General features: G+C 41.0%; 1 protein-coding gene across 7 annotated transcripts; it reads left to right on the plus strand.

Annotated features, from left to right (window-relative positions):
- Window positions 1–5909: 5909 nt before the first annotated feature.
- On the plus strand, window positions 5910–26848 carry LOC109864474 (claudin-19). 7 transcript variants are annotated; one of them, XM_031797044.1, is made up of 13 exons: window positions 5915–6037; window positions 6925–7162; window positions 7823–7862; window positions 8212–8300; window positions 9344–9507; window positions 9739–9840; window positions 10317–10414; window positions 21123–21361; window positions 23311–23382; window positions 24713–24877; window positions 25053–25134; window positions 25333–25446; window positions 25754–26050. In XM_031797044.1, exons 4-13 carry the CDS (start codon window positions 8228–8230, stop codon window positions 25848–25850), a joined length of 1206 nt encoding a protein of 401 aa, XP_031652904.1. In that variant the 5' UTR covers window positions 5915–6037; window positions 6925–7162; window positions 7823–7862; window positions 8212–8227; the 3' UTR covers window positions 25851–26050. The 7 variants fall into 7 exon arrangements, 6 of the variants coding, with proteins under 6 accessions (XP_031652904.1, XP_020307882.1, XP_031652905.1 ...); XM_020452293.2 differs by lacking the exon at window positions 7823–7862; XM_031797045.1 differs by lacking the exon at window positions 7823–7862 and having other exon boundaries at window positions 5916–6037; window positions 9344–9662.
- The last annotated feature ends 93 nt before the right edge of the window (window positions 26849–26941 follow it).

The following is a 26941-nucleotide window of genomic DNA, read 5'->3' on the forward strand; positions in this document are numbered from 1 at the left end:
ACTTAAATCTGTAAGCTTTACAGGCCATCTACACCAAAAAATAAAATAGAGTTTTTGACCTAATTGTCACATAACAGCTAACCATTCATTATTGAAAATATACGTAACTATCAAACCTGCATTACAAAGACCCCGCAGATGAAGGTGTCCTGCTATATGGTGTGAGTTATTTCCCCTCCTTTCCACTTTATGTCCACCCAGTCATCTTTTCCTTGGCAGGATCTTCTCATTTTGAAGTACTCTCTTTTTATGTAAACATAATGGAATTCTGATTAGTTATAGGCAAATTAATACACAGGACAAATTTGTATGCTGTTATCCTTATCACTATAATCTAGTAGTAATTTAGTAGTAGAGGTAATTTCCTTTATGCCCCATTCTACACACAGCCTAAATTATAGGCACTGAACCATTTACAGTATAAAAGTAGCATATACAGTGCCTTGCGAAAGTATTCGGCCCCCTTGAACTTTGCGACCTTTTGCCACATTTCAGGCTTCAAACATAAAGATATAAAACTGTATTTTTTTGTGAAGAATCAACAACAAGTGGGACACAATCATGAAGTGGAACGACATTTATTGGATATTTCAAACTTTTTTAACAAATCAAAAACTGAAAAATTGGGCGTGCAAAATTATTCAGCCCCCTTAAGTTAATAATTTGTTGCGCCACCTTTTGCTGCGATTACAGCTGTAAGTCGCTTGGGGTATGTCTCTATCAGTTTTGCACATCGAGAGACTGACATTTTTTCCCATTCCTCCTTGCAAAACAGCTCGAGCTCAGTGAGGTTGGATGGAGAGCATTTGTGAACAGCAGTTTTCAGTTCTTTCCACAGATTCTCGATTGGATTCAGGTCTGGACTTTGACTTGGCCATTCTAACACCTGGATATGTTTATTTTTGAACCATTCCATTGTAGATTTTGCTTTATGTTTTGGATCATTGTCTTGTTGGAAGACAAATCTCCGTCCCAGTCTCAGGTCTTTTGCAGACTCCATCAGGTTTTCTTCCAGAATGGTCCTGTATTTGGCTCCATCCATCTTCCCATTAATTTTAACCATCTTACCTGTCCCTGCTGAAGAAAAGCAGGCCCAAACCATGATGCTGCCACCACCATGTTTGACAGTGGTCAGGGTGATGAGCTGTGTTGCTTTTACTCCAAACATAACGTTTTGCATTGTTGGCAAAAAGTTCAATTTTGGTTTCATCTGACCAGAGCACCTTCTTCCACATGTTTGGTGTGTCTCCCAGGTGGCTTGTGGAAAACTTTAAACAACACTTTTTATGGATATCTTTAAGAAATGGCTTTCTTCTTGCCACTCTTCCATAAAGGCCAGATTTGTGCAATATACGACTGATTGTTGTCCTATGGACAGAGTCTCCCACCTCAGCTGTAGATCTCTGCAGTTCATCCAGAGTGATCATGGGCCTCTTGGCTGCATCTCTGATCAGTCTTCTCCTTGTATGAGCTGAAAGTTTAGAGGGTCTGATACTCCTTCCATTTCAATATTATCGCTTGCACAGTGCTCGTTGGGATGTTTAAAGCTTGGGAAATCTTTTTGTATCCAAATCCGGCTTTAAACTTCTTCACAACTGTATCTCGGACCTGCCTGGTTTGTTCCTTGTTCTTCATGATGCTCTCTGCGCTTTTAACGGACCTCTGAGACTATCACAGTGCAGGTGCATTTATACGGAGACTTGATTACACACAGGTGGATTGTATTTATCATCATTAGTCATTTAGGTCAACATTGGATCATTCAGAGATCCTCACTGAACTTCTGGAGAGAGTTTGCTGCACTGAAAGTAAAGGGGCTGAATAATTTTGCACGCCCAATTTTTCAGTTTTTGATTTGTTAAAAAAGTTTGAAATATCCAATAAATGTCGTTCCACTTCATGATTGTGTCCCACTTGTTGTTGATTCTTCACAAAAAAATACAGTTTTATATCTTTATGTTTGAAGCCTGAAATGTGGCAAAAGGTCGCAAAGTTCAAGGGGGCCGAATACTTTCGCAAGGCACTGTAGGATCCAACCCTATCACAGAGTGAATAAATGTAGAGCGTTTGTAGAGTTTAAGAAAAAAATATTTAAGTGACAGTTTCATTAGTACGTGCTTAAAGAAAGTCATATCACAAAGATCACAGATGACAGTGCCCACTAAATCTATGACAATAGAGAATGAATTGTAAGCACCAAAGTGTTTGTCAAAATAATATCTGAAAATGTCAGCTGTTGAACATAATACTTCTATTTGCAATAGCAATTTATGATATACTGTATGCAGTTGAGGAATATTCCATGTACCAACACAACATGAAGGACGGACATAAGACATTCCCACCTATAGTATTTTTTTAAAGATGTAAAAAATTATTTCACCTTTATTTAACCAGGTAAGCCATTTGACAACAAGTTCTCATTTACAACTGCGACCTGGCCAAGATAAAGCAAAGCAGTGTGACACAAACAACAACACAGAGTTACACATGGAATAAACAAACGTACAGTCAATAACACAATAGAAAAGTCTATATACAGTGTGTGCAAATTAAATAAGATTAGGGAGGTAAGGCAATAAATAGGCCGTAGTGGAGAAATAATTGCAATTTCACAAATAAACACTGGAGTGATAGATGTGCAGAATATTAATGTGCAAGTAGAGATACTGTAGGAGAAAAGGAGAAAAAAAATACATGAATAAAATAAATAACAATATGGGGATGAGGTAGTTGGATGGGCTATTTACAGATGGGCTGTGTACAGGTGCAATGATCTTTAAGCTGCTCTGATAGCTGATTCTTATTAAAGATAGTGAGGGAGTTATGAGTCTCCCGCTTCAGTGATTTTTTTATTCATTCCAGTCATTGGCAGCAGAGAACTGGTAGGAAAGGCGGCCAAAGGAGGAATTGGCTTTGGGGGTGACCAGGGAAATATACCTGCTGGAGCGCGTGCTACAGGTGGGTGCTGCTATGGTGACCAGTGAGCTGAGATAAGGCCTAGTAAGGATTTATAGATGACCTGGAGCCAGTGGGATTGGCGATGAATATGAAGCGAGGGCCAGCCAACGAGAGCATACAGGTTGCAGTGGTGGGTAGTATATGGGGCTTTGGTGACAAAACGGATGGCACTGTGATAGACTACATCCAATTTGCTGAGTAGAGTGTTGGAGGCTATTTTGTAAATTACATCCCAGAAGTCAAAGATTGGTAGGATAGTCAGTTTTACGAGGGTATGTTTGGCAGCATGAGTGAAGAATGCTTTTGTTGTGAAGTAGGATGCCGATTCTAGATTTCATTTTGGGTTGGAGATGTTTAATGTGAGTCTGGAAGGAGAGTTTACAGTCTAGCCAGACACCTAGGTATTTGTAGATGTCCACATATTCTAAGTCAGAACCGTCCAGAGCAATGATGCTAGGCAGGCGGGCAGGTGCGAGCAGCGATCGGTTGAAGAGCATGCATTAGTTTTACTTGCATTTAAGAGCAGTTGGAGGCCACGGAAGGAGAGTTGTATGGCATTGAATCTCGTCTGGAGGTTAGTTAACACAGTGTCCAAAGAAGCACCAGAAGTCGTCTGCATAGAGGTGGATCAGCGAATCACCAGCAGCACGAGCGACATCATTGATAGTTGGTGAACCAGGCGAGGCGGTCATTTGAGAAACCAAGGCTATTGAGTCTGCCAATAAGAATGAGGTGATTGACAGAGTCGAAAGCCTTGGTCAGGTCGATGAAGACGGCTGCACAGTTTGTCGATTGCGGTTATGATATTGTTTCGGACCTTGAGCGTGGCTGATGTGCACCCATGACCAGCTTGGAAACCAGATTGCATAGTGGAGAAGGTACGGTGGAGCAGAGTTTATGCAGGGGGTGCAGAGCTGTTGGCCGGGGTAGGGGTAGCCAGATGGAAAGCATGACCAGCCGTAGAAAAATGCCTTTTGAAATGATCGCTTATCGTAGATTTATCGGTGGTGACAGTGTTTCCTAGTCTCATTGCAGTGGGCAGCTGGGAGGAGGTGCTCTTATTCTCCATGGACTTTACAGTGTCCCACATTTTTGGGGAATTAGTGCTACAGGCTGCCAATTTCTGTTTGAAAAAGATAGCCTTAGTTTTCCTAACTGACTGTGTATATTGGTTCCTGACTTCCCTGAAAAGTTGCATATCGCGGGGGCTATTCGATGCTAATGCAGTATGTCACAAGATGTTTTTGTGTTGGTCAAGGGCAGTCAAGTTTGGGCTCTATCTGTTCTTAGTTCTAAAAAATTTTATGAGGCATGCGTATTTAAAATGGTGAGGAAAGCACTTTTAAAGAGCAACCAGGCATCCTCTACTGAAGGGATGAGGTCAATATCCTTCCAGGATACCTGGGCCAGGTCGATTAGAAAGGCCTGCGTGTTTAAAGGAGCCTAAGTGTTTAAAGAGCGTTTGACAGTGATGAGGGGTGGTCGTTTGACAATGAACTCATTACGGATGCAGGCAATGAGGCAGTGGTCGCTGAGATCCTGGTTGAAGACAGCAGAGGTGTATTTAGAGGGAAAGTTGGTCAGGATGATATCTATGAGGGTGCCCATGGTTATGGATTTAGGGTTGTACCTGGTAGGTTCCATGATAATTTGTGTGAGATTGAGGGCATCTAGTTTAGATTGTAGGACGGGGTGTTAAGCATATCCCAGTTTAGGTCACCTAACAGTACGAGATCTGAAGATAGATGGGGGGCAATCAATTCACATATGGTGTCCAGGGCACAGTTGGGGGCTGAGGGGGGTCCATAACAAGTGGAAGAGGTGAGAGACTTATTTCTGGAAAGGTGGATTTTTAAAAGTAGAAGCTCAAATTGTTTGGGCACAGACCTGGATAGTATGACAGAAATCTGCAGGCTATCTCTGCATTAGATTGCAACTCCGCCCCCTTTGGCAGTTCTTTGGTGTTAAATGAATGGGGGCAAGAAATGTGAATTGTTTCGCTCTCAAGAAAAGGGTGCCATTGAAAGGAGTGATTTCTGGGGTAGCAGTAAATGTAAAAGTTGACCAACTGAAGGGGAGGATTCCCAGTGTTTGTGATGCTCGTTGTTTGGTGCGATACAGACAGGGTGGCGAGAGTGGTGACACAGAAGAGTCATCGTCTGTTCTTTTAAGTTTTGATGTTGTGTCTGTCCGACAAAGTGGTTAGGATATATAAGTTATCCTGTACAAACTTTTGTACCGAATACATTACGCTGTTACAGGTGTCAAGCTTATAGGCATGTGGCAGCAGTGTGTAGGAGGGAGGTTCCTAGGTGTGAGAAGTGTGCAGAAGGGCATGAGACAAAGGAATGTGTAGCATTGGGGAAAGTAGTGGTGTGTTAATTGTTGGGGTGCCCATGGGGCTGGGGATCAGAAATGTCCAGTGCGAGAGGGGCAGGTTGAGCTTTCCAGGGTTAGAGTAGTGCATAAGTTGTCATATGCTGAGGCAACGAAGAAAGAGAGGAGTGGTGTGAGTAGTAGACGAACAAGTGATATATGTTTCAGTAAGATTGGATTTTTAGCATTTATAGCAATGGTTATCAACTGTACCGCAGGGAGAATGTAAGTCACAAAAAATTGAGGTTTTGGTGGCAGCTGCAGAGAAGTTTTGGGGTGTGCGAGACTTGGCATCAGAAGAGTTACAGGGTGTGTTAAGTGGTGATGTCCCATTCTTTCAGGTTGTTGGCATGAGGTAGGATTAAATATATTTAAATAGTGAAGTAGGGTGGTGTTAATATATATATATATATTTTTTTGTGAGTGTAGATGGTAGGGTATTTGTTTATTTATTTTTTCAAGCAAATTATACGGGACTTGTACTCCAGTCTAGTATGTGGCGGTAATGCAATATATTGGATGCCAACCGCCGTTAAATCTCATCGAAGAAGCCATGGCCCACTTATGTTTAGCGGTTTTAGAGTGTTGACCCGGTAGCGAATATAGGGGGGGTCATTCGGGTCACAAGCATGTCGTGGGGGGGGTGCATTTTAAGATGGGCTAGGGATGACGTTATTTATATAGCAACGAGAGGAAACAGGTATGGTGTACAAAATCATTTTGACAATGGCTGAGCTATTCAACAACCTTGACCACTGATATATGTATTGTCAGTCGTGAAAAGATAGCTAAAACTCAGCTAGCGAAGTTAGTGGGTTAGTTTGACGATGAACAGCTCATCCCTTTGATATATGTTGCTAGTGGTACCACGGTCCACTAGCCTTTGCAACCTGTCAATTCACAGTTGTAGTACTATTTGGGGTTGCTTGTTACTTCAGTCTTCCCACTTAATTATTGTTTGAGTTGGCTATTCTTCTGTGCCATGCAGCTAGCTATTTTTTGGGAGCGCCCAAAAGTCCGTTGTTGTTTCACGAATTCTGCCATGCAAATATGAAATAATTACCAGATGCCTTACCTGTGTTCATTCACTGTTAGCACAGTATTTCTTAATCCTAGTCCTGGGGTCCCAACGGACTGCACACTTTTGTTTTTGCCCTAGTGTTACACACTTGGTGTATTCATTAGCAACAACTATAGCTAAGCTTAGCAAAGGAAAATGTTTTGTAATGAAAACTAGATACTATCAGACAAAATTCCGGTAGGTCTGTCCCTCCGTTTGGTTCCTAGTGAATATAACCCAGATTCCACTTATTGCTCATCATCAAACATTTGATTAGTGGAATCAGGTAGTGTTAGGGCAATAACTCCACTCCCTAGGAACATGATTTAAAAAAAACACTGATTAAGCAGACACACTTTTCCAGAGCAACTTAGTCAGTGAGTAAGTTCCTCCCTTTACTTTCAAAATGACTTCTCTTTTCTCAAGAAAGAGAATTCAAATCATTTATCCTTTTACTCAGATGTTATTATAGCTAACTAATTGACCAATCATCTCTCTTACTCTTCACTGTTCATGTGTTTTCCTAGAATCCCCCTCAACACTCAACAGAGATGTGGCTTCAAGAAAGTAGTGAAGGAGTCAAAGACCAAGAAGGGGGTCATAGAGGAGACGGGGCCCTCACACACAGAGCCCAGTGAAGGGCTCATCCACAAGAGGGGTGCATCTCCCCCCTTGGAGCCCTCAGTGGCATACACGCACTCCAGGAGCTGACTGGTTGGAGCTGACTGGTTGGAGACCCTACGGCCGCAGAAACAGGGCAAATGGGTGAGTCTTAAAAAAAAAAAAAAAATACCATGCCTCATTATTTTCTATACATCTTTATTGATACATTATACAGGAAATTGATACTTTTGCTGTCACAGTACTCGGCCTCTCCCCACAACATATACAAACAGTACAACATGCTGGGAGCAGCACAGGGTCCCTGGAATGGGGTTAGGGGGTATAGTCTCCCCCATTTGTAACTGAAAGGGATATGAGGGTTACGAGGAACAATTCCGTTGCGCTGGATTTTGTGTCGCTGATTATTTGGACGAATTACAATTTTGCAGGGCTGGCATCTTTCAAGATTCATAACGAAAGGGGTTGATTTGTCCCAAAGGTGGACAAGGATTTCAGAGGAGGGGGTGTGGACTTTGCCACTCGCACTAGGTCAAATATGTCAATGCTCCCCCTTTCTCTTCTTGCTGAACTGTTCACACTGATGTCTTAGCGAGTTGATTCCCTATGCTGGGTCGTGTTTATTACTACACGCAACAGAATAAAACTTTTTTTTTTACATTTTGCAACGGAAAACTAGAATGTATGTTTATTATTGGACCAGGTTGTCCCTCCGTGTTTTATTCTGTTTGGTGCCTAATGAACATGACTCAGGTTTCACTACATTGTGTGGCCGTTTTGTCAAACCGGTTCTGTTTCTGTTAGTGGTGGAACGGCTTGAGTGAGGGCCAACGTACTGTTGCAGGTTAGTCTGTACTGAAGCCCATAGATTTTTTTTGTGTCCTCTCAATAGTAACTAGTTGATACAAATAATGATGGTCACTTTCACTACTACCCTCTTTCTCAAGATAATGTATACTTTTTGTCTGTATGAGAGAGAAATGTGTCCTGCTTTATACCCAACCACTTTGATACACAAACACATTAGATTGGAGCAGACTGCAGTTGCAGTGCCCAATGAGCAGTTTAGAGGTTTAGGTTCCTTGCTCAAGTGAACATCCTGCCATCTTTTACCACCCTTCAGCACCTCCACCCACCTCTTTCATTATCCACTAATCTCTCATTAATTCAGTCTTTTTCTACTCCTCTCTCAGGGATCAATAGCTGCTAATGCTGTGGTTTTTTGCTGTTGGGGAGTGCCAGCGCTCTATGATCAAATACTTCACATCCAACCCTGCCTCCAGTGAGTAGGGGAGACTGTCCTATTCTATGGCAAATACGCTTAACTTGATCTCTGCCTCAGGAAGTGTTAATTGTTACGTTCCGCAGCAAGAAACATAAGGGGGAACAAACCGAGTCACTGACAACAACCAAAACTAAACAGGTGGGGTTTTACGAGGCGGTCTGAAGGACGCTCATGGGGGTGTCCACTGAAAGTTGACTAGCAACAACATTTGGAATTTTAAAAAACACCATGAGAGCCCACTAAATTTGCCCAAGAACACAGAAAAACATTTTAAACCCACACCAAACTTAAAGACAGGAAGCAAAACAAAAATTGGAGCAAAACAAAAACAGGGAAGATCAGAAAGGATTTTGTTTAGAAATCAAAATAGTGAGAGCCAACTTAAGGTCTTAACCCTCCACAACTGGAACACTGGGCCAGCCGCTGTTAAATATCATCTGGGTCAGCACAAGCGAAGCACCTTCCAACTAATAAGATGGACAAGCCAGCATAGGTGAAACATATACTGACAAACGAGGTGACACCAACGTGCAATTCGTACTAAAGTCCAACCTAAACTTAAATGGAAAAACCTGTAACCGTAATCAAGTGTCATGATTAGGGCCCTGAGTTTTTCTTCACCACGCACCAGGAAGAGCAGATAATGGGGATCTATAATAAATACAAATATGTGACCTAACCAGGAAAATCTCAGAAGCCCTTGTTCTAGGCTGTAGTTTTTCCTGGTCCCGTCAATCATGACAATTTATTACTAGTAAAACACTGACAGAGGCAGAGATCCAGTTTATTTGACTTATGTAATAGATTTTGTAATATTAATTTAACTCACCTGAGCTCTTACAGTAAAAACTGCATATAAATATTAAGAAATATACAGCTTTTACAGCCCAAATATAATCTGAAAATACTTGTCCAATAAGATAGTGCGGACAGTAGCAAACCCTAGCAAAACAAATTCAGGTAAATCGCTCCCCGGTTTGACCTGTTTAGTTCCTAATGAACACTTCCCTGATCATCTCCTGTCTGTACCCTACCCACAGAAACCCTGTGTTTCCCCATGCTCCTGTTCACGTTCAGCCACTACTCCTTCCTCCACATGGCGGCCAACATGTACGTCCTCTGGAGCTTCTCCTCCAGCATCGTCTCCATGCTAGGCAGGGAGCAGTTCATGGCCGTTTACATGTCTGCAAGTACCAGTGCACGTGTGAGAGATTGTAATAGACAGATTACTAGTCCTGAAGTACAGACTTATTTACAGATAAATAATCAATCATCTCCTCATTGCCAGGTGTTATCTCTACGATGTTCAGCTATGTATGCAAGACAGCCAGCGGGCGCTTAGGTCCCTCTCTTGGTGCGGTAAGCACCAACATTTTAGACTTCCTGCGGAATTCCCCTTTACTTCCTGTCTCTGACAGCACTTTCTGTCCTCCAGTCAGGAGCCATCATGACAGTCTTGACTGCCGTCTGTACCAAAATGCCAGAGGCTAAGCTGGCAATCATCTTCCTCCCCATTTATGCTTTCTCTGCAGGCAATGTGAGTGAACAACCCTTACAGCACACTTAACCACACAGTCAACCTTCCAATTTTCTATCCTTGAGAAAATGGCGCATTTCTATGTTTTGTAGTACAGAAGGAGGAAGGTAAGTCTTTCCAATGACGTCATCAACCAATGAGGAGGCAATGTCTACTAACAATTGGTCAAAATCACACAAATGTTTTTCCAATGACGATTTGTATCTTCCTCAATTTTTTTCCCTACAAACATAAACACCATTTTCACATACTCTATGTTGATGTCCCTAAGTACCCCCCTTACTAGATCTGACTTTGCTGATAGCTAGGAAGGACAAGGACATTTTCCTCAATAAAGTAGCTATCTTAAGATGAATGCACCATAACTGTAAGTTGCTCTTATCCAGAGCGTCTCAATGACTAAAATGTAAGTGAGTCCAGGAAGTTCTTTGTTGTCCTATTTATTCACACCATCCGTTTTCTCTTCTCCTGTCCAGGCATTGAAAGCCATAGTAGTCATGGACACAGCCGGCCTAGTTTTAGGATGGCGATACTTCGACCACGCGGCCCATCTAGGCGGAGCTCTTTTTGGCGTGTAAGTCAGCTTTAAGTCATCTATCTGTCTGCTCTCACACACTCATCCCCATTTAAACTGGCTGTTGCACAGGGCAGTAAAAAAACCTCAACATCTAGGTCAAGCTAGCTGTCTTTGACATCTTCTCCACTATACCCCGGCTTTGCTGATTTTATTTGGGAGGCCCCCCACCCCCCCAAACTGCTCAGGGGCGCCACTCTTCTTACCGACGTTGATCCCAACCTATCATGAACATGTGGTATTGGGTCGGGTACTTCGACAGCTGAAAATGTATGAATTAAGATCTATTATTTTAGTCTCGTTTGAGCTCTGTCCATTCTACCTCTCTTCCTATATACAGTGCATTTGGAAGGTTTTCAGACCCATTGAAATTTTCCACATTTTGTTACAGCCTTATTTTAGAATCGAGTAAACAATTTATTTAATCCATCTACACACAGTACCCCATAATGTCAAAGTGAAAACAGGTTATTTAAAAAATTTTTTTTTTTACATCCATTGATCCATTCCTGTTTCCATTGATCATCCTTGATTGGAGCCCACCTGTGGTATATTCAATTGATTGGACATGATTTGGAAAGGCACACACCTGTCTATATAAGGTACCACAGTTGAGAGTGCATGTCAGAGCAGAAACCAAGCCATGAGGTCGAAGGAATTGACCCTAGAGCTCCGAGACAGGATTGTGTCAAGGCACAGATCTGGGAAGGGTACTAAACATTTCTTCAGCATTAAATGTCCCCAAGAACATAGTGGCCTCCATCATTATTTAATGGAATAAGTTTGGAACCCCCAAGACTCTTCCCAGAGCTGCCGCCCAGTCAAACTGAGCAATTGGGGGAGAAGAGCCTTGTCCAGGGAGGTGACCAAGAACCCGATGGTCACTCTGACAGAGTTCCAGAGTTCCTCTGTGGAGATGGGAGAACCTTCCAGAAGGACTACCATCTCTGCCGCATTCCACCAATCTGGCCTTTATGGTAGAGTGGCCAGACGGAAGCCACTCGTCAGCAAAAGGCACATGACAGCCCGCTTGGAGTTTGCCAAAGGGCACCTAAAAGACTCAAACCATGAGAAACAAGATTCTCTGGTCTGATGAAAACAAGATTTAAATCTTTGTCCTGAATGCCAAGATTCAAATATGGAGGAAACCTGGCACAATTCCTACGGTGAAGCATGGTGGTGGTGGCAGCATCATGCTCTGGGGATGTTTTTCAGCGGCAGGGACTAGGAGACTAGTTAGGATCGAGGGAAAGATCAACGGAACAAAGTACAGAGATCCTTGATGAAAACCTGTTCCAGAGTGCTCAGGACCTCCGACAGGGGCAAAGGTTCACCTTCCATCAGGACAACGACTCTAAGCACACAGCCAAGACAACGCAGGATGGCTTTGGGACCAGTCTCTGAATGTCTTTGAGTTGCCCGGACTTGAACCCAGTGCAGTGCAGCGATGCTCCCCATCCAACCTGCCAGAGCTTGAGAGGATCTGCAGAGAAGACTGGGAGAATCTCGCCAAATACAGGTGTGCCAAGCTTTTAGCATCATACCCAAGACAGCTCGATGCAGTGATCGCTGGAAAAGGTTCAACAAAGTACTGAGTAAAGGGTCTGAATACTTATATGTATGTGATATTTCAGGATGTTTTTTTTACATTTGCAAAACATTCTTTAAAAAAAAGCAGTTTTTGCTGTGTCATTATGGGGTATTGTGTGTAGATCGTTGAGGGGAAAAACGATCTAATCAATTTTAGAATAAGGCTGTAACATAACAAAATGGATAAAGTCAATGGGTCTGAATACTTACCGAATGCACTGCATGTTCATCACCTATTCTCTTTTTTTTTTTTTTTTTTTACAGCTGGTACATCATGTATGGCCACGAGCTGATATGGAAGAACCGTGAGCCACTAGTGAAGGTGTGGCACGACCTTAGGACAAAGGGTCCTAGTGGGGGAGGTAACGGTGGCAACGGCCCCCAGTAGAGCGCACTGGACTGGGTGAAGGCATGTGGATGGACTGGCCTTGGCTGATGTGTATATTACCAGATTACAGAAGTGTCAATAGCGTCAACAGCCATGCTGGCCACACAAACCGAAGCCTGACTCTCCATTTATCCCCCACACACAAGCTCTATGTTTGTCTCTCACTCTCTCATAAAAATACAATTTGCATTCAGTGCTCTCTCGCTTTTTCTCTCAAAGACACACACTACATAATAATGCAGGGATTTTGTGTGTTTTTGAGAGAAGAGGGGACACTGTTGAGTTACACTATGGCCTGTATTCACAAAGTGTTGATCTAGGAGTAGTTTAGCCTTTTAGATCATAATGATTATAGGTGAAGATGGTCACAGGAGCCTACAGGTCACCATTATCTCCGCAAATGCTGAGGTGGAGTATCCTAACACCCTAAGATACAAAAACCATGCGATCACAAAACCCTTCCCACTGTCAGTACAGGGGATGGTTAGAGAGCTACATTACATATTCAGACCCCTTGACTTTTTTCACATTTTCTTACGTTGCATCAATCTACACACAATACGGCATAATGACAAAGCAAAAAGTTTTTTTTTATTTATTACATTCATGCAAATATATATACGTTTTAAAAAATATCACATTTACATAAGTATTCAGGCCCTTTACTCAGTACTTTGTTGAAGCAGCTTTGGCAGTGATTATAGCCTCGATTCTACTTGGGTATAATGTTAGAAGCTTAGCACACCTGTATTTGGGGAGTTGTATTTCCTGTTCTCAAAGAGTTCTATCTTGGTTTCATCAGACCAGAGGATCTTGTTTCTCATGTTCTGAGTAATTTAGGTTTCTTTTGGCAAACTCCAAGCAGGCTACTGTGTGCCTTTTACTGAGGAGTGGCTTCCATCTGACCACTCTACCATAAAGGCCTGATTGGTGGAATGCTCTAGAGATGGAATGATGGAGGACACTGTTATTGGGGACCTTCAATGCCGCAGAATTGTTCTGGTACCCTTCCCTAGATCTCAGACTCAACACAATCCTATCTCGGCGCTCTACGGACAATTCCTTTGAACTCATGGCTTGGTTTTTCCTTTGACATGCACTCAACTGTGGGACTTTTTTTTTATAGACAGGTGTTCCATTCCCAATCAATTGAATTTACCACAGGTGGCCTCCAATCAAGTTGTAGAAACATCTCAAGGATGATCAATGGAAACCGGATGCACCCGCGTTAAAATTGAGTTTCATAGCAAAGGGTCTGAATACTTATGTAAATATGGCATTTTTTTATATATATTTTCTTGTAATCCATTTGCAAAAATGTCTTGGCCTGTTTTTTTCTTTATGGGGTATTGTGTGTGGCTTGATTGGGGGGGGAATTAATTAATCCATTTTAGGATAAGGCTGTAACAAAATGTGGGAAAGGGTCTGAATACTTTACGAATGCACTGTACAGCGTCAAAACCAATGATGTTACATCTACATTTTTTTATATGATACATATGTCTACAGTCAAGACTCATTATTCTCTAACCCCTGCACACCACAAATGTTTTTATTTTTGTGTGTGAAATGATAGTTTTTTTTTCACCTCTTGTTTATCATTTCATCCAGCTATGAAAATGGAAAGATAATGGACTTAAATACACTGAGTATACAAACCATTAACCTCCCCCACCCTTTGCCCTCCAGAACAGTCTCAAAACATTGCGCCTGGCACCTACTACCATACCCCTTTTAAAGGCACTTAAATCGTTTGCTTGCCCATTCACACTCTGAATGGCTCACATACACAATCCATGTGTCAATTGTCTCAAGGCTTAACAATTATTATTTAACCTCCTCCCCTTCATCTACACTGATTTGAAGTGAATTTAACAAGTGACATGAAGGGATCATGGCTTTCACCTGGTCAGTCTGTCATGGAAAGAGCAGTTAATGTTTTGTAGATTCAGTGTATGCACAGGAATATTTGTTTTAGATTAATAATTTTAGTTTGTTATTGGAATCAAATAAAAGGTTTATTTAAAAAAGGAGTCTTGTGTTCCAGGCTATGGCTCTGTGATCTGTCCATTTGTACTGTATTTACCATGGTAGGATTGTATTTCTATTTACTATTTCCCTAAAAGTGCTGCATGTCTATCAAACTGAGAAAGGTGATGGACTTTGCTCCCTCTTCAGTCCTTCACCCACCAGTAAACCATTAACTAAGCCATAAAGCTTTTCAGTAGCAGGAATTACAGATAGTTGGGCAGGCTTTGTACTGCTGAATCACTGTTGTCATCTGGTTACAGGAAGGAAGTCACTCATGCCTTTATCAGAAGTCATGTGCCTTTTTGGTTTTTAAACAGGATGTTGTTTCATGATGTCATATTAATCTGAAATTGGCATAAACAGGCATTTGAATTTAGCTTTTTAAGCATTTTTGGCTTAAATGGTCATCTGGGATTCACTGTAGTTTTGGTGCTGGTGGGTTAGGATATTGATGTAACAAAAGAAAATTACCAAAGTCCACAAACAGTCATTGGGGAAAAAGCCAGAGACACTGTCTGTTAATGTTTGTAGATGAGGAGAGGAAGTCTTCTCTCATTTCCTCTTCCTCTAGACTTACTTATCCACATCGGTGATACATTTTTTCAAGTATGAGAATGGCCAATGTTTATGCTGCCGTTAGTGTCAAAACAGTATTTAGCAAATTATCACCGCTGTCTTTTGCTCAGAAGGAGATTCTCCTTTAAACGTGCTCCCCAAATAGCACCCTGTTCCCTTTATAGGAGACTATTTTAGACCAGGGCGCATAGGACTCTGGTCGAAAGTAGTGCACTATACGTGTATGGGGAATAGGTTGCCATTTGGGATGCACCCTTAGTCATTTTGACCGTAACTCTGTATCATTGTGCCCTTAACTGCGAATCACAGGGTTTGGTTCAATTCCATTTAAATTCATTCAAAAGTCAAGAATTTAAAATGTGCATTTTTATTTTGTGTGAATTTCACTTGACAAAGTTTAAATGGGAATTGACCCTGGTGTATAATGCAATTGTGTGTTTGAGAAAGTGAACAGTAGTTTCTCTGTGAGTTTTAGATGTTTCTTCTCAGTGTGTTCGTGCGTAAGGTTCTTGAGGTTTGGACCAAAGTAGTGCAAGATATAGGGAATGAGGTGCCATTTGGGACGTAACCCATTAAACCCACAGTGCAGCTCTGGGGGAGAGTAGTAGGCCACGTGCAGAGGTGAGCATGTGTGCTCATGGTGGGAGATCGTTTTGAAGGGTCATTGATCCACCCGATACCCAAATCTCACCTCAGTGGGACCACAGCCTCTGTTCCAAAAAAATACCCTTCACTTTCTCTTCCTCCATCTTACCTATTCCATAACCAACCAGGGAAACAGACAACTGATTTTAAACACCTGAATAGAACAAGTGGATAGAAATACAAACTGGACTCGAACAATAGAGGATACAAAATACCACTCAACAGCACAGTAGACACAGCAACAAAGACCGAAAGTTCAAGTCATTCTCATCACAGAAACAGTAGGTACATTGGTTTACTTTTCCATTTCTTTGTTTGAGAGATTGGTTTATAAGGGATGGTGTAACATAGTCTTAGCAAATAATTAAATTCCTTGTTATTAGATTTCTCTAAACATTTTAGATGGATTGAGTTTAAATTGATCAATGTTATACACAATTGGACATTTTGAATTGAACTGTTTTGTTTGATGTGCTAACTTTCAATGTTCCTTCCATTCGATCACTTTACTAAAGATAGATTTAGTTTGTGACTTACAAATATATTTCCCCTGAAGCACTGATAGGTTCACACTACCCAGCTGGGGAAAAATGGTGAACCATGTCACCATTACATGCTTTTGTGGTTGTAAACTGGTTTTCTGGTTGAGAAGACCAGATCAGTTTACAACCATCTGATGTCTGTTACAACCAGGTAAAGATGCCTTTTTCATGCCTTCAGAAAGTATTCATACCCCTTGACTTATTCCACATTTTGTTGTATTACAGCCTGAATTCAAAATGGATTAAATGTTTTTTTTCTTTTTTTCTCTCACATCGACATCCCATAATGACAAAGTGAAAACATGTTTTTGGAATTTTTTGCAAATTTATTGAAAATGAAATAAAAATATCCAACTTACATAAATATTCACATCCCTTTGAATTGACACTCCAAATTGAACTTGGGAACATCCAATTTGCTTTGATCATCCTTGATGTCACTACAACTTGGAGTCCACCTGTGGCCAATTCAATTGTTTGGACATGATTTAGAAAGAAACACACCTGTCTATATAAGTTCTGACAGTGCATGTCAGAGCAGGAACTATTCCATGAACCCCAAGGAACTGGCTGTAGATCTACGAGAGAGAATTGTGATGAGACATAAAATACAGTTGAAGTTTACATACACTTAGGTTGGAGTCATTAACACTTTTTTCAACCACTTGACAAATTTCTTGTTAACAAACAATAGTTTTGGCAAGTCGGATAGGACATCTACTTTGTGTATGACACAAGTAATTTTTGCAACAATTGTTTACAGACCGATTATTCCACTTATAATTCACTGTATCACAATTCCAGTGTGTCAGAAGTTTACATACACTAAGCAGCTTGGAACATTCCAGAAAATGTAATGGCTTTAGAAGCTTCTGATAGGTGAATTGACATAATTTGAGTCAATTGGAGGTGTACTTGTGGATGTATTTCAAGGTCTACCTTCAAACTCAGAGTGCCTCTTTGTTTGACATCATGGGAAAATCAAAAGAAATCGGCCAAGACCTCAGGAAAAAAAATTGGGGACCTCCACAAGTCTGGTTCATCCTTGGGAGCAATTTCCAAATGCCTGAAGGTACCATGTTTGTCTGTACAAACAATAGTACTCAAGTATAAACACCATGGCACCACGCAGCCATCAGGAAGGAGACGTGTTCTGTCTCCTAGAGATTAACGTACTTTGGTGCGAAAAGTGCAATCCCAGAACAACAGCAAAGGACCTTGTGAAGATGCTGGAAGAAACAGATACAAAAGTATCTATATCCACAGTAAAACAAGTCCTATATCAACATAACCTGGAAGCCCGCCCAGCAAGGAAGAAGCTACTGCTCCAAAACTGCCATTAAAAAGTCAGACTATGGTTTGCAACTGCACATGGGGACAAAGATTGTACTTTTTGGAGAAATGTCCTCTAGTCTGATGAAACAAAAATATAACTGTTTGGCAATAATGACCATCGTTATGTTTGGAGGATAAAGGGGGATGCTTGCAAGCTGAAGAACACCATCCCAACCATGAAGCACGGGGATGGAAGCATCATGTTGTGGGGGTGCTTTGCTGCAGGAGGGACTGGTGCACTTCTCAAAATAGATGACATCATGGGGTAGGAAAATGATGTGTATATATTGAAGCAACATCTCAAGACATCAGTTAAAGCTTGGTCGCAAATGGACAATGACCCATACTTCCAAAGTTGTGAGAAAATGGTTTGATGACAACAAAGTCAAGGCCACCCCAAAGCCCTGACCTCAAATCTATAGAGAATTTGTGGGCAGAACTGAAAAGCATGTGTGAGCAAGGAGGCCTACAAACCTGACTCAGTTACACCAGCTCTGTCAGCCAAAATTCACCCAATTTATTGCAGGAAGGTTGTGGAAGGCTACCTGAAACATTTGACCGAAGTTAAACAATTTAAAGGCAATGCTACCAAATACTAATTGAGTGTATGTAAACTTCTGACCCACTGGGAATGTGATGAAAGAAATAAAAGCTGAAATAAATCTTTCGCTCTACTATTATTCTGACCTTTCACATTCTTAAAATAAAGTGGTGATCCTAACTGACCTAAGACAGGGAATTTTTACTAGGATTAAATGTCAGGAATTGTGAAAAACTGAGTTTAAATGTATTTGGCCAAGGTGTATGTAAACTTCCGACTTGACCTGTATATCTGGGGACGGGTGTAAAACTATTTCTAGTGTTGAAAGTTTCCAAGAGCACAGTGGTCTCCATCATTGGGAAATGGGAAAAATATGGACTCTGCCTAGAGCTGGGCAAGAAGGACCTTGGAAGAAGGAGGTGACCAAGAACCCAATGACCACTCTACAGAGTTCCTTGGTTGAGATGGGAGAATCTGCCAGAAGGACAACAGTCTCTACAGCACTTCACCAATCTGGGCTTTATGGAAGAGTGGCCAGATGGAAGCTACTCCTCCGAAAAAGGCACAAGACCGCTCGCCTGGATTCTGCAAAAATGCTTGTGAAAGACTGAGATCATAAGGCAAAAGATGAGACAAAGCACTATGTCTGGAGAAAACTAGACACAGCTCATCACTTGTCTAACACCATCTCATGGTGGTGGCAGCATCATGCTATGGGGATGCTTTTCACCAGCAGGGATTGGGAGACTGGTAAGGATAGATGGGAATAATGAATGGGGCCAAATACAGGCAAATCCTTGATGAGAACCTACTTCAGAGTGCAAACGACCTTAGGCTGAGGTGCAAGGTTTACGTTCCAACAGGACAATGACCTCAAGCATACAGCAAAATCATGCTGGAATGGCTTCCAAACAATACTGTGAAAGTTCTTGAGTGGCCCAGTCAAAGCCCATACTTGAATCCCATTGAAAATCTGTGGAAAGACTTGAATGTAATTGTTCACCCCCACTCCCCAGAAAATCTGCAAGGAAGAATGAGAGAAAATCCCCAAATCCAAATGTACAAAGCCGATACAGAGACGACTCAAAGCTGTAATCGCCATCAAAGGTGCTTCTGCAAAGTATTAAAAGGGGTGTGAATACTTATGAATATTTAATATTTCTGTATTTCATTTTCAATAAATTTGCTAAAAGAATTTAAAACATATTTTAACTTTATCATTATGGGGTATAGTGTGTAGATGGGTGAGAAAAAATATATATTTAGTCCATTTTGAATTCAGGCTGTAAATCAAGGGGTATAAATATTTTCTGAAGTCACTGTATGGTGGTGGTTCAGATAACGTGGTTTAGCGACCAGAAAAATACTTTATCAAAACCCCCCTTTTTTTAAATATATTTTTATAGAACATAAAGAAATACAAATGACAAATTGAACAGATACATCCTTTTATCCCACCATACTTATTGAAACATCTCCCTCGCTTTAACAACAAAAGCAGCATACATACAAAAATAAAATAAATGTACGATTGGAAATAATAATATAGAAATATACACATGCACACAATTACACATATGCACACCCTCCCACACCCTCCCGTATCCCGTTGGCCAAAATTCTCACTCCTGATCAATAGAAGGCAACTGTTCAAAAAAGGAAATTAAAGGCTGCCATCTCAAGAAACAGTTATCAGTACATCCTCTCAGTGTATATCATTTTTTCCAAGTGTAGAAAAGACAGATCTTTCAACCGGGATGATGCAGTGGGAGGTTTGAATGATTCCCAGTTAAGCAAGATCTGCTGGAGGGCTATAAGGGAGGCAAACACTACAACGTCCGCTTTACTTTTAGTGAGACTATGCAACAAAGATGGAACTCCAAATATAGCTATTAGAGGACGAGGCTGCAGGTCAATATCTAGAATTTTCGAGAGAGTATTAAAAAGGATGATCAATAATCAGACAGCTTAGAAGACAAATAAAACATATGGGTGTAGTCTGCAGGAGTAAATGAACATCTATCACTTGTCATTCGTGTCTGGGAGGAGTTTACTCAGTTTTTCTTTGATGTAGTGAATTCTGTGCAAGACTTTGAACTGAATGAAACTTAACCGAGCACATGAGGATTTTGGAGTTAAGCCTAAGAAGACCCTCCTCCCACCAGTCATCTGCAAGGTCATGTTCAAGTTCACTACCCCAGTCTGTCATGATTTTGTTTATTTGAGAGGGTTCAGAGGACAGCATAATGTCATATAATCTAGAAATCAGACCTTGCCGATTCCACGGGAGGGACAAAATCTCCTCTAGCAACGTCTTGGGAGGTATTTGAGGAAAGGTAGGAAAATGAGAGCGAACAAAGTTACGGGTTTGAAAATAGCGGAAAAGATTAGAATGAGAAAGATTAGATTTAGCTACGAGATCATTAAAACTGACAAACTTCCCATCCGAAATACATCTTCGAAACAAACCAAACCTCTCTCACGCCACAAAACAAACACCTTGTGGTGTTTGGAGGGTACAAATAGGTGGTTGATACAGATAGGGCTTAGAAGAGAAGGGGCAGAAGTCTAAAATATTGACGAAATTGTCTCTAGATCTTCAATGTAGAGTGCACAATGGGGTTTCCCGTATACTTTAAAGGACACAGGGACAGTGGGGCACAAGCAAGAGCAGAAAGGGAGGATGATTGGCAGGAGTGTGCCTCTATTGAGCACCTGTTGGTACCTAGATCATTACACCAGATCATAATGTTTTGAATAATGGCTGCCCAAAAGTAAAGCAGTAAATTTGGAAGTGCCAATCCTCCATTTTGTCTCCTTCTTTGAAGTATTGCTCTACGTATGATGATTTGCCTGCCCAGATAAAATTACTGATGAGCCTGTCCAAATTAACAAAACGCCCTTATACAACTATCATACAACCTGACCATGGTGACATACAATATATCATATTGAAGACAGTGCAACCAGTTTTGCCTACTGGAATATAGTTAACACTACAGTGTAGGTTCATAACTAATACATAACAAAAATTGTTTGTTGTGCCTTCTCTCTTCCCAGTCAGCCGTCAGGACGGACCACCATGCTTTTAGCCTTCCAGATCCTGGGTCTGTCTTTAGGGGTGATTGGCTGGTGTCTGGAGAACAGCTGCACTAGTTCCCATTCCTGGAGGGTACGCAGCCATTCTGGGGCTGTCACAACCAACAACTGGCAGTTCGAGGGCCTGTGGATGACCTGCGCAGCCACGTCCCTGGGCTCTGTGCAATGCCAGAGGTACAAGACTGTACTGGGGCTACCAGGTGAGAGACATGCAGGGCTCAGTGCAATACTCACATGCAGTATTAAAGGGGCAATCTGTAGTTTAAACAACAAAATGGTATTGGTAAACAGCTGAGGAATGGTGTTAGAGAAATGTAACCACTTTCAAATTCAAAGACAGAGCTATGGATTTAGGGACGGACCATCCAAACTATAGTTTTAACCATGTTTTGAGGCTATATAGTCTTTGTTTGCAATTACATTGTTTAAAAAAATAAAATAAACACATTTTGGGTTTTGATGGAGTACGACAGTTGAACTAATAAGCTCATGAGGCTTTTATAATTTGTAGTCTTAAAAAAATCTATGGGTTTATGTTATTAATTTAAAAGTAAATCATTTGATTACAGATTGCCCCGCCAGGATTTATTTTTCTATGATCAAATACAAATCTTTGAATGTTGTAAAAATCTTCTTTGGTTGTCACATAAACATACTTCCTTCCCTGGTAGATGCCTTCCAAAATGTTGTTCCAAAATGAGTAGTATGTATGCACGGACAGTAGTTTGTGGGCAAAAGCACTGTGTAAACATTGCAATGGTGGTTGTCGATTAAATTCCAGCCAAGATTGACCCAGCAGTTAGATATCGGCTGCTGATTAAAATACTTTGTAGTTTTACCCTTGTCTAAAATGACTGTGCTGCTTTGATAATTGTCCATATAACACAAATTCATTAAGAAACTGAGCAAAGATCTAAAGAAGAATTTATATAACAAAAGTATTGTGTGGATCAGACTGACATAGAGTATCTGTGAAATCAATTATAGTAGGCCTGTAGTACAGTGTCCATATTAGGACAGCCAAAGTCTTAAGCAGGACTTTTTGAAGCTGTTCTCACATTGACAACGTAGTACGGTAGTATTTTTTACTTCCTTTCCTACATGACTGTCACTTTCAACTGTCGACCACCACACTGAGGTATGCAGGCCATATGGTCTTAGTTTCAGGCCATGAAGGTAATAGGGGTTGTAAATCGCACAAGTATAATTGTATCATCGCTCGGTCAATCATTGACAGTCACACTGACCTTGGTTTCCTTTCATTGTGTGTGTGTCAAATCAAATCAAATTTTATTGGTCACGTACACATGGTTAGCAGATTTTAATGCGAGTGTAGCGAGATGCTTGTACTTCTAGTTCCAACAGTGCAGTAATATCTAACAAATAATCTAACAATTCCCAACAACTACCTAATACACACAAATCTAACAAGTAATTTAACAATTCCCCAACAACTACCTAATACACACAAATCTAAAGGGGTGAATGAGAATATGTACATATAAATATATGGATGAGCGATGGCCATAGGCAAGGTGCAGTAGATTATATAAAATACAGTATATATATGTGATATGAGTAGTGTAAGATATGTAAACATGACTAAAGTGGCATTATTTAAAGTGGCAATATTTAAAGTCCATTTATTAAAGTGTCCAGTGATTGGTTCTCAATACAGTATATACATGTGATATGAGTAATGTAAGATGTGTAGACATTATTAAAGTGGCATTATTTAGAGTGTGTGTGGGTGGGTGTGCCTCTATTACACTGCAACAGACTCCTAGATAACCACACATTCATAAGAGTGAAGAACTGTAGTCAGAACCATAGTCACCTCACCACTTGATTCAATGTGGGCCATGTTGTTTCCCTCCTTAGTTTAGAATGTGGATCACTAAGTGTGAGATTTGTATAACAAAGTCAGTCTGTATTTTTTTTCAACTTAGTATAAGTTTGTTTTAAAACTATGACGGTGTGGCATTTCTAATGAATGATTTATATTTGCTAACCATTACAGTTGAAGTCAGAAGTTTACATACACTTAGGTTGGAGTCATTAAAACTAATTTTTCAACCACTCCACAAATTTCTTGTTAACAAGCTATAGTTTTAACCCTAACCCTAACCCAGTGCTTTCATTGTTACAGAGAGAGATATTAAAAGAGTATTGTCTAACCTGAATATTCTAAGGAGACACCAATGGCAAACACCAATGGCAGGTACTGTATCTATGTGAAACTCCTGATTTTAATAGTTGAGAAAGTCAAACAGTGGGTCAGGATGGGTGTCATCGCTTTCGATGAACCAATCTAAACCAATTTCGATGAACCAATCTGTCATATTGTTTATCTCCTTAGACCACACCTAAGCTCTAAACCCTGGTCACCGTCACCTTATAGGTGAAGCCTCTATGGTTTTTACACGCCTCCTATTGCTTTACAACCCCTGTGCATAGACTAAAATTCTCTACATTTGAAACAAGACAACAGACACCCAGCACATTGGAGACCGATCAAGGACATACAACAACTTGCATATCTCGTGAGGCCATTTTCAATCATTCTGTGTGTCTGAGGGTTTCAACCTCAAGTTTAGAAGCCTTTTCCCTCACCTGTGTGCGTGTGCTCTGGGTGATCATGTCGACGGCAGTGGAACTAACTGGGTTTTTGTTGTGCGTGGCAAGCTGGCTGCTCACCGGCTCCTCACTAGCCAATGACTACTGGAAGCTGTCCTCGGTGTCTGGCAGTGTCATCGTATCCACACGCCAGTTCCAGAATCTATTTCATTCATGTGCCGAGAACAGCGCCGGCATTAGGAACTGCAAAGACTTTGAGTCTATGCTCGCTCTGCCTGGTAGGTACTGGACTGACTACTACTCCCAAACTGGACTAATAGATCATCTCCAAAACCTGTCTCCAAACAATAACGGCAAATTAGATTGACATCCCTGGTCAAAGGGAACTCTAAAGGGAAATGTTTCCTGCTTTTCTATGTCACTGGCCAACTCAAAGGGTTATTGTTATGTGATGCGATTTTTCTGTGTAAAGGTCAATCAATTACATACAACAACCTTAAATAGGTCAGTTTTGTTAGATTCCTGGTGTTGCCAAATGTTTTAAGAATAAGAGGAACACAATGTCTTCATATTTTCAATTGAGTGTCTCTTCAGCAAACATGAATGATCCATGTATTGGTACAGTTATGTCTCTTAGACACATCCTACATCAGAGTTGAAGCCTCCATTTGTGTGTTCTGTAGGTGACATACAGGAAGTTGATATCAGGCTTTAGCAGTGTCTAACAATTAAAAAAGGCCACCAGCAACCGCTTGATAGCAGCAATTGAAGTCTGTTTATTTTCTTTAGGCAACATGTCCCACTAGTACACCCTGCAAACATTTCTGCTATGCCTTCTTCAGTGCGTGTGTGTGTTGTTAGACACGCAAGAGGATAGAGTTGAGCACATTTCCCTCCCAAGTCTCAGTCTACTCAGGCTCTCTATTGATCCAATGTCTGTTGTTGACTGGAACTCTGTCGCTTCCTGTGTTCAGGCTACATACAGGCATGTCGAGCCCTGATGATCATCGCTCTGCTCCTGGGTCTAGCGTCCGTCATTGTGTCAGTGCTGGGGCTGAAATGCACAAAGATCGGCAGCACTTCTGAACAGGCCAAGGGCAAAATTGCTCTGACAGGCGGAAGCTTGTTCATCTTATCAGGTGAACTCCCAACCAACTCTCAACTGCCAGCATCATCATCTTTATTCAGTTCTCCTCTAATCTTAGTACCAATCTCTCTCTCTCACTTCTCCCCCCCCCCCCCCCCCCCCCACCACACTCTGCATCTCTCTTTCTTCTGCTGTTTATCAACCATCTCAATCTGCCTCTCCTGCAGGTCTTTCCACCTTGACTGCTGTGTCATGGTACGCTGCACGGGTGGTGCAGGAGTTCCATGATCCATTCTTTGCAGGAGTAAGGTGAATACACATCCCAAAAGCTGAAAGTACTGCCTGCAAATTGCCGTCCAAATTAGGACCAGGAGTTTTTTCCGGTCACATCACTCAACTAATCAATTAAAACCATTTTCATAAAAACCTTTTATTGAAGGAATCATTCTGATTTGTGTACACACACACACACACACAGGTAAAGTTTATTAATTCTCTGTCCATTAGGTTTGAACTGGGTGCAGGTCTATACATGGGTTGGGGAGCTGCCTGTTTGGCCATTCTAGGTGGTGTCATGCTCTGCTGTTCCTGTAAGAGGGGTCCATCAGGACCCACCACAGGGTGAGTAATTGCATCCACAAAGTTAAGTCCCAAATTGCACCCTAATCCCTATATAGTGCACTATAGGGCTCTGGTCCATTTGGGATGCAACCAAAGACACTTCCTACTCCCAAAGTTATTGGCAAGCTAACCATTATCCTATCAAAACCATGGTCTTGGTTGGAAAAAGTGAGGACAACACTATCTCAGGTCTCCAGGCAGGTGATGGGCTAGCCAACACTAGTTAGCTAGCGATTTCCCATCTGTTACATGAGCTAGTCAAAGAAATCATTGTTGTCCAATCTATTGTACCCTACTTGTCTTACAGGGGATATTCATACAACTACTCCAAAACAAGCGGTGGACAACAGATCTATAGGGCACCACATGTGTCAGAGTCTGGGAGTTCAAAAGCTTATGTTTAAAGCAGTTTGAAAAAAACAATCTAATTTGTTTGTTTGTCTGTTTCCATTTGTTTCTTCGCCGAAGTATGAATTTACTGGTTTGAATTTGCCATTATATATTTTTGTTGCTTTGTTTTTGTTGTCTTGAGTTGAGTCACTGTGAATATTAATGCAATGTTTATTACTTTGAAATGTATTGAAAATAAAAACATTGCTCTGTTGATGATTATTGTTTTATTGACATTGGATATCCAAATTAATGGAAAATATAAGCTATTCCACAACTCCAAATGAATGGAAAAGATACCCACTGGGCACAGATGTCTAATCCGCATGGGTTCAACGTAATTTCATTGAAATGACGTGGAAACAACGTTGATTCAACCAGTGGGTAAGCATCGAATACAGTACTTATCTGAATTTTATAGTCAATCCTGTGATTCGGAACTGACTACAGCCATATGTTCAAGTAATGTCTTGTGATCGCTCAGCTTCCTGCAGGACATTTAAATAAATACTCCACTCAAAATAAAAACAATTATATTCTGTTATTTACTATTTAACATTTCATCTGATATGTGTCTTAAGGTTCTATAATAAAAAATTTTTGAACATCACTGTCCACCAACTGCCATTTAACCAGCATGACCACTGTCTGGTTTCAGACTGTTGTTGAAAATACCAATAAGCATTCCAAAATGTTTTATGGTAAGCAGAGTCGATTTTTTTTATTGAAATATATGAAGTCAATCATTTGATCATCTATAGGCTAGAATAAATAAGGTCAAACGACCAGTGGAAAAAATATCAGACTTGGGATGCCTGACTAAATGCAGCCATAGAGCTACATACCCAGCCTGACATTCGCAATTAGCTAATTGTTATTTTTTATTTCAGTGTGGAGTCAGATGGGGGACTATGTTTCATGACTCTATAACAAGAGTGGACTGAGTGCTGCTAAACTCTGAATGTGCATGATGGGCTTACAGAGGTAATACCCTCTCCCTCAATGTCAACAAAACAAAGGAGCTGATCGTGGACTTCAGGAAACAGCAGAGGGAGCACGCCCCCATCCACATTGACAGGGCCGCAGTGGACTAGGTGGAAAGCTT

The sequence above is a fragment of the Oncorhynchus kisutch genome, linkage group LG19 (genome assembly GCF_002021735.2).
Source record: "Oncorhynchus kisutch isolate 150728-3 linkage group LG19, Okis_V2, whole genome shotgun sequence".
Lineage (NCBI taxonomy): Eukaryota > Metazoa > Chordata > Actinopteri > Salmoniformes > Salmonidae > Oncorhynchus > Oncorhynchus kisutch.

Coding starts and splice junctions, on each gene's coding strand:
- LOC109864474 (XM_020452292.2), top strand. CDS start 9,300: ATGAACACTTCCCTGATCATCTCCTGTCTGTACCCTACCCACAGAAAC. Junction 9,508..9,591: donor CTGCAAGTACCAGTGCACGT/GTGAGAGATTGT, acceptor CCTCATTGCCAG/GTGTTATCTCTACGATGTTC. Junction 24,878..25,052: donor AAGCTTGTTCATCTTATCAG/GTGAACTCCCAA, acceptor CCTCTCCTGCAG/GTCTTTCCACCTTGACTGCT.